Genomic DNA, 15,712 nt, shown 5'->3' with positions numbered 1-15,712 from the left:
TTAGGAAATATGCAGGTAAACCAATATACTTTTATCAAAACTCAGCACCTCATTTGCTTCAAATTGCTCCATCATCTCGTCCCTCCAGCCCCTGTGACCGTGTCCAGCATTGTGTTCTCCCTCGCATCCTTCAGTCCTCCGACTAGCCACCTATGGTCTTGTGCCTGGCGGCAGAACCTTCCACTGACTCAGTCCATTTTGGGCATTCGCCCTCTAAACTGCTGCATTTTTTTTTAAAAAAAAGCTCACAATCCATATTTTTAATTAAGTTTAGGCTTAGGTTTTCGCTCACAACACTTATGCCAGGCTTGTTGACAGTTATTTTAATCCTTTATTTTTATCCTTCCCTCTCTGTAAACATGCTTTGGGGAATTACTACACTAAAGAAATATAAATGAAAGTTATTGTCATGAAGTCAGTGTTACAAGGTTTGGGCTGTTGATCTAAATGCAGATGTAAATGCTGAGCTATGACACCTGTGTGATTGAACAGCCTGTCACCATCCAAAAGATTAGGCTCACACATTAAAAATTTTGATTTTGACAAGATGTAGGTACCTGAGGAGCTTCAGTTTACATATGGGAAATGAGGAGATAAATGGAAATATTTAAAACCGTTAGTAAAAAAGCTCACCAAAGAACCACTCCATCGCCCTTGTCAATCACATAAAACCCAGCATATTTCAACCTCTCTTCAGCTCTGAAGAAGTCATACAGACTCGAAACGTTAACCTTGTTTCTCACTCCACAGATGCTGCCAGGCCTACTGAGATTTTCCTGCATTTCCTGTTTGACTTCACTGTTATTTTAGTCAATTTAGACAATTCTCAATCTCAATAATAAAGAACTGTCAAGTTTGAACATGGAGCCTAGTAAAAAAAATTAATGAAAAATATACTTCATCAAGTTAGCTTTAAGATTACATTTGCAACCGTAAAAGGTGGCTATAACACACACTGGACATCAATGTGGACAGTAGCCTTGATTTTTGACAAATTAACTTAATGCAGGACCAGATGACTGAGATATCTAAATTTTATAAGTATGGAGAACTGAGCATTTTTTTTAGTTACTGTGATGCTCATACTGAAGCTTAAATTTGAGGCTGATACTGTACATCACTGACCAATATCAGCTCTTGCATGCTTTTCATAGTTCAAGTGAAGATGACAAGTTTTGCATGTGGACCATTGGGACTGATTGAAATTCCTCCATTCCAGGCCGAGTTTGCATTCCTACACTACAGCTTTTCTCAGTTCACTCAGCTACTACATTGCTGAAGAAATCTGCTTTTTTTCTTTTTTAAGAAGTGAATTGTTGCACACATGGAAACATTAATGCGTGCACACAAGGAACAGGCAGACATGCAATTCCCACCAGGTTTGCTGATTTTGTATGTGGTATCTGCTTGTATCACCCCTCCAAAATTACACATCCTATGTACTTGCCTAGGATCAGATTTATTGATCTAGGTAGAATAGTTCAGGGTGCAGCACAATGAATATAAATTTCTCAGAATATTTTTTAGAATGCTATGTAGGCTGATTTTTGTGTCTATTTATAAGGTTCTTTAGGCCTCGTATGAGGCACTTGGTAAAAATGCGGTTAAAAACTGATCCTGTGGAAGTAGAATCTAAAGGTACCATTTTGAATTTGCCGAATGGAAAATAAGCCATTTTGCAACAATATTACCTTTTTCTTCCCTCTCCCTTCCCCCCCACCACCTAAAAAAATACAAGGAGCGATGCCAAATCTATGTGGGGGGTTCAGCAGCATTTAGCGATTTACATTTGGTTTGGGAATGTAGAGTTGCTTTAGTTTGAACCAAAGACAAAGATCTGAGGTTAGACCAGTTCTCTGTTGGGAACCCAAAATGATTTGATCTGAAGGACATTTTCTTTTGCTGTTGAGGATCCAGAAAACTTCAAGGCACACGTTCTCAGAGTCCTTTCCTGAAAGAAATTTGTTCGGAGGATGTTGCTCCACAGTCACTGGCAGCCCTCCAGCATACCACTGAAGAGACCATTTGTCTTCTCTAATGTGGTGCAGTATGTTTTCCAGGAGCTATTTTACTGTGGCCCCCTTACAGCTATCCTGTCATCAGCCAAGGTACACACAAACATACATCTGTGTATGGCAATCAAGGCTGGGAATTGAATCCTGTTTTCTTTAAGTATCCTGGCTCTGGGATCCTGGGGTCAATGGTGACTTGCCCATTAAACACTAATTGGATAACTCTGCACAACCAGATCATCAAACCAGAGACATTCTCGATCCAGCACCACCTGTCGTATTAGTTATTGAGGGAAGGGAAATAAAATACTTAACTCAATGTTAAATCTGTATCATATACTGGAATAAAAACATTTTTATGTAAATACCTAAACATGCACAAAATATTGCATTGCATTTCAAAGCAATGGATTAATTGAATTGATATTTTCTCTCACCCCAGGAGTTGGGGAAATGCATTGTAGATCATTTTTTTTAAACAAACAGCTCATACTGCTTGCTCTATTTCGGTCCCATCTACCTAATTTTGTGTGCATGCATTTTATATTTGGCTATAACTCGCAAGATGCTTTGAAAATTGCATTGCTGCAGTTGCTCGTAAAATTCAAAACGTCCGAGTTATGGACTGAGAACCGTAAAGATGCTGCAATAGTGGGTGAAGTCCAATTGAATACTTTGAACAGCTGCATCTACTCTGTGCCCAACATTAAAAATCCTTGTCCTCACTTCAAATTGCTCCATCATCTCGTCCCTTCAGCCCCTGCGACCGCATCCGGCATTGTGTTCTCCCTCGCATCCTTCAGTCCTCCGACGAGCCATCGATGGCCTTGTGCCTGGCGGCAGAACCTCCCACTGACTCAGTCCATTTTGGGCATTCGCTTTCTAAACTGCTACATCTTTTCAAAAAAAAAACTGTCCATATTTTTAATTAAGCTCAGGTTTTCACTCATAACACTTATGCCAGGCTTGTTGCCAGTTATTTTAATCCTTTACTTTTATCCCTCCCTCTCTGTGAACCATGATTTGGGGAAGTTACTGTCATGAAGTTAGTGTTACAAGGTTTGGGCTCTTGATCTAAATGCATATGTTAAATGCTGAGCTATGACACCTGTGTGATTGAACAGCCTGTCACCATGCAAAGGATTAGGCTCACACGTTAAAAATTTTGACTTAGACAAGGTGTAAGTGCCCGAGGAGCTTCAGTTTACATATGGGAAATGAGGTGGGGGGATGATGAGGAGATAAATGGAAATATTTAAAACCATTGGCAAAAAAGCTCACCAAAGAACCACTCCATCTCCCTTGTCAACAGCATAAAACCCAGCATATTTCGACCTCTTCAGCTCTGAAGAGTCATACAGTCTCGAAACATTAACCTTGTTCTCACTCCATAGATGCTGCCAGGCCTACTGAGTTTTTCCAGCATTTTCTGTTTTATTTCACTGTTACTTTAGTAAATTCAGATTCTCAATCTCAATGATAAAAAACTCAAGTTTGAGCCTGGAGCCGAGTAAAAAAAAAAATGAAAAATATACTTTATCAAGCTAGCTTTAAGATCGTATTTGCAACAGTGAAGGCAGCCTAACACACACCTCTAAGCCTCTAAGTTATGCTTTTCCCATAAGAGGAAACATTCTGTCTGTTTCCACTCTCTCCAAACCCTTCATAATTTTAAAGACCGCTATTAGGTCATTCGCTTGGCTGCATTTTTCAAGAGAAAAGAGATCCAGCATGTCCTATGTATACCCACACATCTGTGTTATCATCATTGTAAATCTTCTCTGCAGCCTCTCGAGTGCCTCTGTATCCTTTCTTTAATATCGCAACCAGAATTGCATCAGTACTTTGAAGTATGGCCTAACAAAGGTTTGATTAAGATTTAACATAACTTCCCTACTTTTCAATTTTCTCTCCAGAAATAAAAGTCTAGTGCATAGTTTGCTTTCTTTATGGCCTTGCTAACCAGCGGCACAGCTTTTAGCGATTAGTGTATTTGTTCTTCAAAATCCCCGTGTTCCTGGATCCAACCTAGACTTGCACCTTGGATGCAATAAATGACCTTCCTATTCTTCCTACCAAAATGTACCCTCTCACATTTCTGTTGAAAGTTTATTAATGCCCCCCTGTAATTTGTGGTAGCCCTCCTCAGTAATGACCGTCTCTGGCACTGTCTCCAGTTCAGTGTCTGCTCCTTCCTTCCCAGCCCACCCCACCCTCAGCTTGGGTAGTGGTACAGGGTAGTCATACACTGTCTAACAGCCCAGGAGTCTGTACACTTTGTGGGCTTCCAGTTATATGGTTCAGAATTGAGTAGAAGCAAAACGTCAAGAGTAAGATGACCCGGGGGGCAAAATCTTACCTACACCACTCGTATTGTTAAATTGGAAAATTACTAATATTGAAGAGATTGGGTTAGGAGTATGAGAATTGTAAAATGTGCAATTAAGCATAGTAGGAAGGGTTTTGTTTTAAGATGGCCTGGAATTTTTGGAAAGCAGTGCCCAAACTAGTTGTCTTCCTTTACTTTCACAATTCAGGAGAACTTGGCCTTAATTAGCTTCCAGGGCGGTGGGGCTAGAAACACATATCAGCATGTCACAACCAAGTTGTAATTTGATAGAAATACTAGCACCATTTGCAAAGCTGCTAGATCTGTCATTGTATGTGAAAGGAAAATTTTAAATGCTTGTTTTGTTTAATAAAGGCTTGGGGTTTTTCAGAAGCACGGTATTCCCCTTTTTAAAAAATCCCTTTAGTACAGTAACCAGATAGCTATAGGGAAATCCCACAAATGTTTTTTTAAGGTGGGAATGATTGGAAGCTTACCTGGACAGTCAACCATACTGGATTTCCAGTGTCCAAAAGTTAAAATCTGGATCTTTCTATTGCAGTACCAGCTATTAACCCGCACATACTACACAGAATATGTTTACTAATAATATTTTTTTCCTTTCAGATTATTTTTGCAAGCATCTCAACTACAGCAGCCTCTCCCAGCCATTGATTTGAAGCAGCACTCTTTTAATTATCTGAAATTGAAGGCTTACACTGGACACTTGCCATGTCTATGGATCACAGCCCCACCACAGGAGTGGTCACCGTCATTGTGATCCTTATCGCCATAGCGGCTCTCGGTGCCTTGATCCTGGGCTGCTGGTGCTACCTACGGCTGCAGCGAATAGGTCAGTCAGAAGATGAGGAAAGCATTGTGGGAGAAGGCGAGACCAAAGAACCCTTTCTGCTGGTGCAGTACTCTGCAAAAGGGCCGCGGGTAGAGCGGAAAGCCAAGCTGACAGCTAATGGGACAGAAGGTCATGGTTAACTTTCTATCACAGTTCATGACTGCAGCTTCTGCCATTTGGACTAAATAACATTTGTAGGATAATCATTCATACTGTGAAAGTTTAACTCTGTCTAAGCTGCTTATTAAAAAGAAATAGCAAAGTTAGCACAAGAGGACACAGACTAGCCAGCAGTCTGTTCATCTGCAACTGCATGTTGTCAAGGAAGATCAAGACTAGCCATTCCAAATTCTTGTTTATTTTGCAGTGTTTCCTACTTGAATTCTAATCCCTTTTAACTGAGCCTATATTGATGGAGCAACTACTGTTAAAGTTTCATCTCTACTGAACCTGTGGATCTCTGGAAAAAATTGTGCGTAGATCAGTATGAAATCTCAGTTTTCTGTATTGTACAAGATAGTATTACGAACTAAAGGGCAAAATGAACTGCTGTAAGTGTTACCAGAGAAAAGGCTGTGTTTTAAGTGATCATCTTTCAGTGCTTATTTTGTTGTTGAGTCTAGGTTGCAGTGTTGGGGGTGGGGCGGGGAGGGATAGGGCAGTGTTCGAAGAGATACAGAACCGCGGTAGAAATGATTTAGGGCGTTTAAAGTAATTTTCTTGTAAAAATTATAGTCTGACACTACCATCGATGATCATGTATCTAACGATACAGCTATTTTCGACTGGCTCTTTATCTAAAGTTACATCGCCTCAAATTAGATCCTGTATTATCTTTTAAAAGGGGTTTTAAAAAAATGGAAGCGAATGGGGGAAAAAGAGCCATCATTTTAACAGGATTACAAAATGAAAGACGCAGAATTGTTATTGCATTTTGTGCATGAGGGGTTATGCTGAAATGATGCGACTGCTAGGATGCTACCAAAGCACTTTTTCCTAAACCGATTCTAGTCTGGGCCTATGATGGAGAAGGCTGTAGTCACAGTCTGCAAGTGATCCGGAAGGTTTCCAGTGGAGTTAAGATGGTGGCTGAGCAGTTTTCTGTTTAATTAAAAGCATGTTTAATGGGGTCAAATTGTACTTGAACAGTTTCATTTAAAAATAACTTGATAGATTGTGGTACTTTATGACCAGATTTTTCCTCCTTCCTGTAATTCATAGTTTACAGAAATACATTTACTGTACCTACAATGTAACCAAGATTTCACATTAGTGCAATATTCAAATGTAAACAAATAAAGAATTTCCCCTTTTACCAGATTTTTTTCTTTTATCTGCAAAAAAGATGCTCAGGAACTTGGTAGATGCCGTTCTTGTAAAATAAAAAAAAATCATATTTCTGTAGGAAGAAAATTTTACTGAAATTTTATAAACTTCACATGAGATTTCCCCCACCCTGATATAGAATAGTTAATGTTCCAGGTGCAATTTAAAAAATATTAGGTAGCAAAATGGCTCATGTCTCTGCAGTTTCATGATTAACCCTGTTCACAATATACGAGTCTCGTGATTTGAGAAAGATTCCGCTTCTGCATTATTTTCTGAATGGGAAGTTAATCTAGATTCTTCTTCGACGGTAACTGGAGTTGAGGAGGGATAGGTTTTTTCCTCTAGTTCTTCTTCAATTGAGGCCATGTAAGTTTTAAGCAAAATGTTTTCTTTGAGGAGTTTCTCAGACACTGCTGTAATTTCGTCCAGTTTCTCTGCTGTTTCAGCCAGCTCTTCATTTCTCTGGTTGTACAGGTCTTGCAGTTTCTCATTATGATGTTTGAGCTTTTCATTTTTCTCCTCCAGAGCTAGGTTATGGAGCTTCAGCTGGTGTTCCTCCTGCCTGGTTGCAGAGAGCTGCAAAGCCAGTTGCTTTTCAGCCTGATGCAACGCCTGCATCTCTGCACGGAGTCTCTTTAGCTCATTCTCCAGCTGGCTAATCCGGCCTTTCTGTAATTCTGCTGCTTTTTGGATACAGTCTGGATTACAAGACTGGAATGGGTCTTGATGAACTAACTGGGGACAATGCAGTAGGATGAACCTCACTAGGTTAGGAACAGTAAATGGCAGATCCTCAGGGTACTTCACACTCAAGTCTTTCCTGAAAAAAAACCAGAAAAAATGAATTTGGAGTAAAAGTATCCTGATGTTGGTAAAACATATGAACATTTCCATATTATCCAGCTTTCTCTACTTTCAGCACTCCATTTTTGATCTACAAATAAAAAAAGGGAAATTCTATTTTTTTCACCTATCCCTGTTTTTCATTATTCCTCTTATAGGCTATCAATAAAAACAAACCCAGTCATGAAGAAGACATAGCTTCAATAAGGAGGAAATCAGTGGAGCATCACAAGGATATTATTTCCAATATATATTTTCAAAGTGGGGTAGATTAAGGAATTCTTAATCCTTAAGATTCATAAAACTATTCTCAAATGCTCACGTTTAATTGATTGGGTATGAAACAAGTCTTCCTTTAATTTTTGCCCTCCTGGAAACATGTTACGGCTTATGTGACAACACAATTCCACAGGCAACAGCAATCCTTTGGTACATGACTAATGGGCACTTTTTATGCTTGATAACATGTTGGTAGCCTACTGAATGGAGTAAGCCAAAGTCAACCGTCAGTAAACACAGACATACATACTTTTCAGCACAGGTTACTGAATACAAATCAGATACTTTGCTTAACTTTCCTTCCTGGTACAAGAGCCAATTTTACCACCTTTAAAACCACCTGACCAAAGCTCAGCTTGGAATCCAATTTTGGGACCTCTCATCTTTACAGTTTGCAGAGCAGGCTGTAGAAGCCAGAAGATGGGACAGACTCACCCCAGGTCTATTATTTCAATAAATTTCAAGAAAGCCTGAAATACGCTGCTTTGGGATAGAGTTGGACAGTTGTAGAGTTAAAGTACTTTATTCTCAAATAAATCGAAGAAAACTGTGCTTTCTGTAATTATTCAACCATATCAAGCCATAAAGCAAGCAATTTCACATCTGTTTCCTCATTCAGGTCACACAATGTTGATATCTAAAGACCTATTTAAGTTGTAATCGAAACTGCTCACTTTAAAGGAATTTAAACTGGTAAAAAAAAATCATTCATATGATGTGCATCGGTGACAAGGTCAGCATTTATTGCCCATCCCTAATTGCCCTTGAAGTGAAGTGGTGGTGAGCTGCTTTGTGTGAAGGTACTCCCACAGTGAAGTTGAAGAGTTTTGACCCAGTGATGGATGAAGGGGGATATAGTTCCAAGTCAGGATGGTGTGAGATTTGGTGGGGAACTGTGCACCTCCTGCCCTTGTCCTTCTAGGTGGTAGAGGTTGCAGGTTTGGAAGGAGTCTGAAGGAGCTTTGGCAGGTTGCTGCCACACCACCAGTGATGGAGGAAATGAATGTTTAAGGTGGGGAATGGGGTGCCAATGAAGTGGAGAGTATTCCATCCCCCTCCCGATTTGTACCTTATAGATTGTGGACAGGCTTTGAGAATTAAGGAGGTGCATCACTGGCTGCAGAACACCCATCTCTGACCTACACTTGTAGCCAGAATATTTGTGTGACTGATCCAGTTAAGTTTCTGGTCAAAGGTGACCCCCAGGATATAGATGGTGGGAGATTCAGCAACAGGATTGCCATTGCATATCAAGGTGGGGTGGGTGGCTTGTTTTATGAGGAGAGATTGAGCAGTTTAGGCCTATACTCGCTAGAGTTTAGAAGGATGAGAGGGGATCTAATTGAAGTATATAAGATGCTAAAGGGGATAGGGCATTCTAGAATGAGGCGCCATATTTTTAGGCTAAGGGGTGGTAGATTTAAATTAGAGATGAGGAGGAATTACTTTTCTCAAAGGGTCGTGAATCTGTGAAATTCACTACATCAGAGTGCAGTGGATGCCAGGACGCTGAATAAATTTGAGGAGAGAGACAGATTTATAATTAGTAATGAGTTGAAAGGTTATGGGGAGAGGGCAGGAAATTGGAGTTGAGATAGAAATGAAATCTCCCATGATTGTAATGAATGGCGGGACAGGCTCGAGGGGCTGAATTGCCTACTGCTGCTCCTAGTTCTTATGGTCACTGACTTCCACTTGTGCGGCACAACTGCTTCTTGGCACTTATCAGCCCAAGTCTGAATGCATGCCAGCATAGACTGCCTCATTATCTTAAGAGTTGCAAATGGTGTGGATCATTGTGCAATCATCAGCAAACATCCCCACTTCTGACCTTATGATGGAGGGAAGGTCATTAATGAAGCAGCTGAAGATGGTTGGGTCTAGGATACTGCCCTCAGAAACTCCTGCAGCAATGACCTGAGGTAGAGATGATTGGCCTCCGACAACCACAGCCATCTTCCTTTGTGCTGGGTATATATCCAGTCAACGGAGAGTGAGTGAGTTTCCCCAATTCCCACAGGCTTCAATTTTGCTAGGGCTCCTTGATACCAAGCTCAAAGGGCAGGCATTCACTCTCACCTAGAATATTCAACTCTTTTGTCCGTGTCTGGGAACCAGTGAGCAGATTATCAGCAAGTGCTGCTTGATAGTAATGTCAACAACAACTTCCATCACTTTGCTGATGATTGAGGGTAGACTAATGGGCTGGTAATTGGCCAGATGATTGGATTTATCCTTTTTGTGAAGAGGGCAACTTTCCACTTTTATCAGGTAGATGTCAGTGATGTAGCTGTCGTGGAACAGCTTGGCTAGGGGTACAGCTCATTTTGGAGTGCAAATCTTCAACAGTACAGCTGGCATGTTGTTGGGGCCCATAGCCTCTGCTGTATCCAGTGTGTTCAGCTGTTTCTTGGTATCACGTGGAGTGAATCAAATTGGCTAAAAACTGGCTGTGATGGAGGCTTCAGGTGAAGGCAGTGGTGGATCATCCACTTGACACATGAAGTTGAAGATGGTTGCAAACACTTCAGTCTTGTCTTTGTATCCATGTACTGGGCTCTGCCATCATTGAAGAAGGGGATGTTCATGGTGCCTCCTCCTCCCTTAGCTATTTATTTGCCCATTACCATTCATGACAGAATGTGGCAGGACTGCTGAGCTTTGATCTAACCTGCTAGTTTTGGAATCACCTAGCTTTGTCTATCACATATTGCTTCCACTTTTAGAATGAATGTAGTCTTGTGTTATCAACCTGGTGAAGTGACGTCTAATTTTCAGGAATGCTTGGTGCCGCGGGCATGATTTTCTACACTGTTCATTCAGCCAGGATTGGTCCCCTAGCTTAAATGGTAATAGTAGTGATGGATATGTCAGGCCATGAGATTGTGGTGAAATGCAATCCTACTGCTGCTAATGGTTCCTAGCGCCTCAGATGTCCAGTTTTGAACTGCTATATCAGTTCTGAATCTATCTTACTTTTCTCCAGTTTCCAGTAGTCCCAGCTCCGAGAGGAGTTTAAAAATAAACAGTAGGGTTAATCCATGTTAAACTATAACTCTCAGCTGAAAGTTATACAATGGTGAAGAAACAATTTACTTGCAAGTTTAAGCCTTTTAAAAAAAAAATCCAGAGATTGAAAATCAATATTTTCCTTACATATGTTGCCATTCCATTATTTTCATCATCTGGTCTACATCAATTGCATATCGAGGGCCAGGGTTACACAGGGTTGCAAAGACAGAGGTCTTGCAACCAATTTGCAAGTCAGGAAATGCATGGTTTACATGCACTCAACTTGCAGCAAGCTAAACCTGGCTGTACTTCAAAATTCAGCTCATTTCCCCCACATTCTCGCCATTTGTGCAAGAGAGACACCCTTGTCCCACTTACAAGGAAGGGCATTTGAAGAGGAAACAAATGGGGAAGGGGTGGGTGGAGAGAAAGAGAGAGCCCGTCCCAGCTCAGCCTTCGGAGCACACATCCTTCCTAGTTTCCTTCCCATTCAGTCACACGTTGAGCATTAGCAAAGCATGCATTAAACAGTGAACCCGCAGCAATGCTGATAGCCAATGCCAGGAAACATTTGTGACTCTTTTTCCTCCCTGTTTCTATAGATAGGGGAACCAAATTGCTACTTTTGCATCAGTTGCACATTTCAACAAGGCAACATAGCTGGTAAACACAAACTAAAAGTATTTAATCAAAATTCCTTCATACAAATCATTAGTAATCTGCCCAGAACACAAGTTGGACACTGAATTGAGGATAGCTTGGAAGTAGCAAGGATAAGTCAAACTATTTCTGAAATTTCACATTCGTTCCCAACCTTATCTACTCCTCTACTGAAAACATCCTCTAAATGGTAGCTAGCCCTCTGGTATCTCGTACCCGTGGGGCTATTATTCATATACAGTCTTCGACAAGAGTGTTGGCATCTGAAGTAGAAGAATGCTAACTATGACAGCAGAACTTCTATGCTAAATAAGCTGCAAACATAAATGGGCTGAAAATGAGTCAAGCCTGGAATGTAATCTATTTTTGTGCTGAGACCCAGTTTGGATTAATTCATCGTTATTGATACAAACAATTGGTTCTGACGTTTTTCAATTACACGCGATCAACCCTTCCACCTCAAAACTGAAGCTAATAAACTAGGAGACAGGTGGGGTGAGAGAGAGGTGAACAGTAAGTTAGCAGTGAGTCAGCAGGTAAACTGATATCTCCCATGGATTTAACCCACATCACCTCACCTCAAATTCAACATGACTGGGCACTTTAAAAGGCTTTCCAGCCCACAGGGATTTCACTGCAGAGGAAGATAACAGAGCTTAGCTCCCAGCAGCACTAACAACCCAGAGCAGCTTTCCCTAGGCACTTGGGCTGTGCTTCTGATGGTGCTGGTGGAGAGCAGTCAGATCCCACAAGGGTAAGTGTCATCACCATCCTTTGCTCTCTTGAACTGAACAAAATTATCTTTACTTTAACAGGAAGATTTAGCCTGGTTTGGGTGAATACTAAGCAGAAGACATTGTGTTATCAACAGTGAGGAAAGAACTTTAGGGTCCTCAACCTTCTGCCAGTGGGAACAGTTTTTCCCCATTTATTCTATCCAGGCCTTTCATGATTTTGAACACGTCTAACAAATTTCCTCTCAATCTTCTCCAAGGAGAACTGCCCAGCTTCACCAATCTATCCACATATCTGAACCATTCTCGTAAATCTTTTCTGCACCCTTTCTAAAATCTTCACATCTTTCCCATTGAGGATGGATCAATGTTTTATGAAGGTTCATAATGTACTTGCTTTTGGACTCTGTGCTCCTATTTATGAAACCCAAGGTTCAGTATAATTTATTAACTGCTTTCTCACCCTGCCCTGCCACCTTCAATGATTTATGCACATACACACCCAGGTTCCTCTGCTCCTGCATTTCCTTTAGAATTGTACCCTTTATTTTATGTCACCTCTCCCCATTCTTCTGACCAAACTGTATTTCTTAACACTTTTCTACATGAAATTTCATCTGCCATGTGTTTGCCCATTCCAACAGCCCGTCTATATTCTCTTGAAGTCTAGTCTATCACTATCCTCCTCACAGTTCACAATACTTCCAAATCTTGCATAGTCTTCAGATTTTGAAATAGTGCCCTGTACACAAGACAAAGGGAGTGTTAATGGTAGTGGTAAGGGCTAAAGAAGGTGCTGATGGAGGCATAAAGGTAAGAAAGCAGAATGTATGAATTGTGTCCATGATATCTTTGTCAATGTCTCCTTAGCCCTTACCTATTGCTGACCTTCTATCCAGCTTCACCTGCTCCGTCTTCCCTTAAACAGTATAGATTTCATCACATTTCTACGTCTCTTTAGCTCTGAAGAGGAGTCATATGGACTCGAAACATTAACTCGGTTTCTCTCTCCACAGCATTTTCTGTTTTTATTTCAGGTTTCCAGCATCTGCAGTATTTAGCTTTTATTTTTGACTCAAAATATCACATGGTTTGAAATAAAATGCCTACCCGCACTAATATTGTTCACTTAAAAAAAGCATGGTTTTACTGATGATTGGGGACTCAAATGATAATACATAAGAAAACAATGTAATAGTAGATTTAGAAATTATATGGTCAACACATTTTTAGAACTCCTGCACCTCAAAATTTCCCACTACACCACTGGCGAACATCAGAAGCATACATGATGCTGATGTAATAATGATGTCAGGTCACATGACTGAGAAGTAAGCGAGATCTCGGAGGAGGTGAAGCTCCAACTATGTGTAGAGATCCAAATGTGAAAACACTTGCCGTAAATAAAAAGAGTAATGGTTTTGAGAAACATCGGACTTGGGCAGCATACCTTGCGAGAATAGACAACCCCCGAAACTCGCACCTAGACCCCGGCCACACAATAAAACATTAACCCACTCTGAAATGACTTCTTCAGATTTTGTCCAAGGACACGGCACTGCAGAAACTGTACACAAGTAATTAATGCCATTTTCTAAAAGGCATTCTAAAAAAAAACTGCACCCTACTAAAGATAGGTGGGGCTCATAGAAAACTTACTTTAAAAGGAACAAAAAACTGCAAACTTGTTTTCCACTAACTTTCCCCAATAGCAATACATAATTCATCTTTGTGCATACTTTCTGATGAGTATTATTAAGTTTTGGCTAGACACACCAACTGATCTATGTCAGTGTTTATGCTCCATATGAATCTCCTCCCAGCCTACTTCATTTAACCCCACCTGCATATCCTTCCATTTCTTTTTCCCTCAAGAGCTTAACTAGTTTCCCTTTAAAATGCACCTATACTATCATCAGCATGTTCCACATTCTAAATACTCTGATTACCTCTAATTTCTCCTGAAAGCTTATTGGATTTATTAGTGACTATTTTATGAGTGATTATTTCATTAGTGACTATTTTATTTTTATGATCCCTAGTTTTCATCTCCCCCACAATTGGAAATACATTTTCTGCATCCATCTTATCAAACTCTCTCATAATTTTAAACATCTCTGTTAGGTCATCTTATTCAGTCGTTCCTCTTGTAACCTCCCAATTCTGGGATTAGCCTTAGAAAAATCTTTCTTCATTTTCTCCTGTGCCTGTATGTCATTTTTGCAACATGGAGACCAGAATCATAGAATTGTTACAGCACAGGAGGCTGCCATTCGGCCAGTCATGTCCATGCTGGCTCTCTGTGTGCCACTTACCTCCTTGAAACCCTGCAAATTTTTCTTCAGATAATAATCCAATTCCTTTTTGAAAGCCATGATTGAATCTGCCTCCACCACATTCTCAGGAAGTGCATTCCAGATGCTAACCACTCGCTGTGTAAAAAAAAAACATCTTGCCTCATGTCACTGTTGCTTCTTTTCCCAATTTCCTTAAATTGATGCCCTCTGGTTCTCGATTCTTCTGCCAACAGGAACAGTTTAGCCCCATTTTCTCTGTCCAGACCCCTCATGACTTTAAACACCTTTATCAATCTCCTAATCTTTTCCTCCAAGGTGAACAATCCCCAGCATTTCCTTTCTAACCATTCAGATGAATTTTTCTGCACCCTCTCTATTGCTTTCACATCCTTCCAAAATGTGCCCCCAGAACTGGATGCAATATTCTAGCTGAGGCCAAACCAGGGTTCATTTTTACAGGGTTATCATAACTTCCTCGCTTTTGTACCCTATGCCCCTATTGATAAAGCCCAGGATCAAATATGTTATATTAAACACTTTCTCAACCTGCCCTACCACCAATGATTTCTGCACATATACCTCCAGTTCCCTCTGCTCCTGCATCCCCTTTAGAGGCAACATAAGAAAAAAGGTACAATTCTTTGTTCTTCCTACCAAAATTAATCACTTACCACTTCTCAGCTTTAAAGTTCATCAGCCGCTTGTCTGCCCATTCCAACAACCTGTATATGCCCTCTTGATATTTATCAATAGCCTCCTCGCAGCTCACAACGCTGCCAAGTTTTGTGTCACCCGCAAATTTTGAAACTGTTCCCTGTACACCCACGTCTACGTCAATAATGTACATCAGGAAAAGCAGGAGTTTGAAAATTGATCCCTGTGGAACCGGACTGTATATCTTCCTCCAGGTTGAAAATCAGCCAGCCGTTCACCATGACTGTTTTCCTGCCCCTCATCCAGAACTGTGCGCAGTACTTTTAAGTGTACTCTAAATAAGGTTCTAAAGAATTTTAAACAAACTTCCTGATTTTCAATTCTAGAAATGGATCCCAAGTGTTTTGTTTGCATATCATGGCCATATTAACTTGTGTCATTACGGTTAATGATGTGCAAATGTGTATTCATAGCGTTTTTTCCCTCCTGCATCCCACTTGGATGCTCATTTTCCAAATTATAAACAGCCCATGGAAAAAAATTATAAATTATGGATTATCCTCAAGAAATACTTTACTGCAGCGTATTTGGTTGAACACATTATTTACCCTACTGCCCCTACACTGCTGCAATCAAAATAGCGTGCCTAATAATGGATCACTTTCTTCTTGCATTATGTGTCACTGTAGCATCTGTTAGAGATGATACAC

The 15,712-nt window shown here is 40.5% G+C and overlaps 2 protein-coding genes and 1 long non-coding RNA gene across 6 annotated transcripts in view; 1 reads left to right on the top strand and 2 right to left on the bottom strand.

The window, feature by feature from the left end:
* Positions 1-15,712, bottom strand: part of LOC144691260 (uncharacterized) — a 122,605-nt gene that overhangs the window by 28,076 nt on the left and 78,817 nt on the right. The gene's annotated exons all lie outside the window — the stretch shown is intronic.
* On the top strand, positions 4,948-5,475 carry snn (stannin). Its single transcript, XM_078559018.1, has one exon. The coding sequence runs from the start codon at positions 5,074-5,076 to the stop codon at positions 5,332-5,334; it is 261 nt and encodes an 86-aa protein (XP_078415144.1). The 5' UTR covers positions 4,948-5,073; the 3' UTR covers positions 5,335-5,475.
* The window catches only part of txndc11 (thioredoxin domain containing 11), an 82,176-nt gene continuing 72,387 nt past the window's right edge, over positions 5,924-15,712 (bottom strand). For all 4 annotated transcript variants that reach the window (XM_078559015.1, XM_078559016.1, XM_078559014.1 and 1 more), the window contains one exon: positions 5,924-7,343. In XM_078559015.1, the coding sequence (XP_078415141.1) occupies positions 6,743-7,343 (601 nt within the window). In that variant the 3' untranslated portion in view covers positions 5,924-6,742. The remainder of the gene's footprint in view (positions 7,344-15,712) is intronic.

This window comes from Cetorhinus maximus, chromosome 15 (assembly GCF_964194155.1).
Source record: "Cetorhinus maximus chromosome 15, sCetMax3.hap1.1, whole genome shotgun sequence".
Lineage (NCBI taxonomy): Eukaryota > Metazoa > Chordata > Chondrichthyes > Lamniformes > Cetorhinidae > Cetorhinus > Cetorhinus maximus.
The sequence above is the reverse complement of the archived record's forward strand: the minus strand, read 5'-3'. Positions and strand labels throughout refer to the sequence as shown.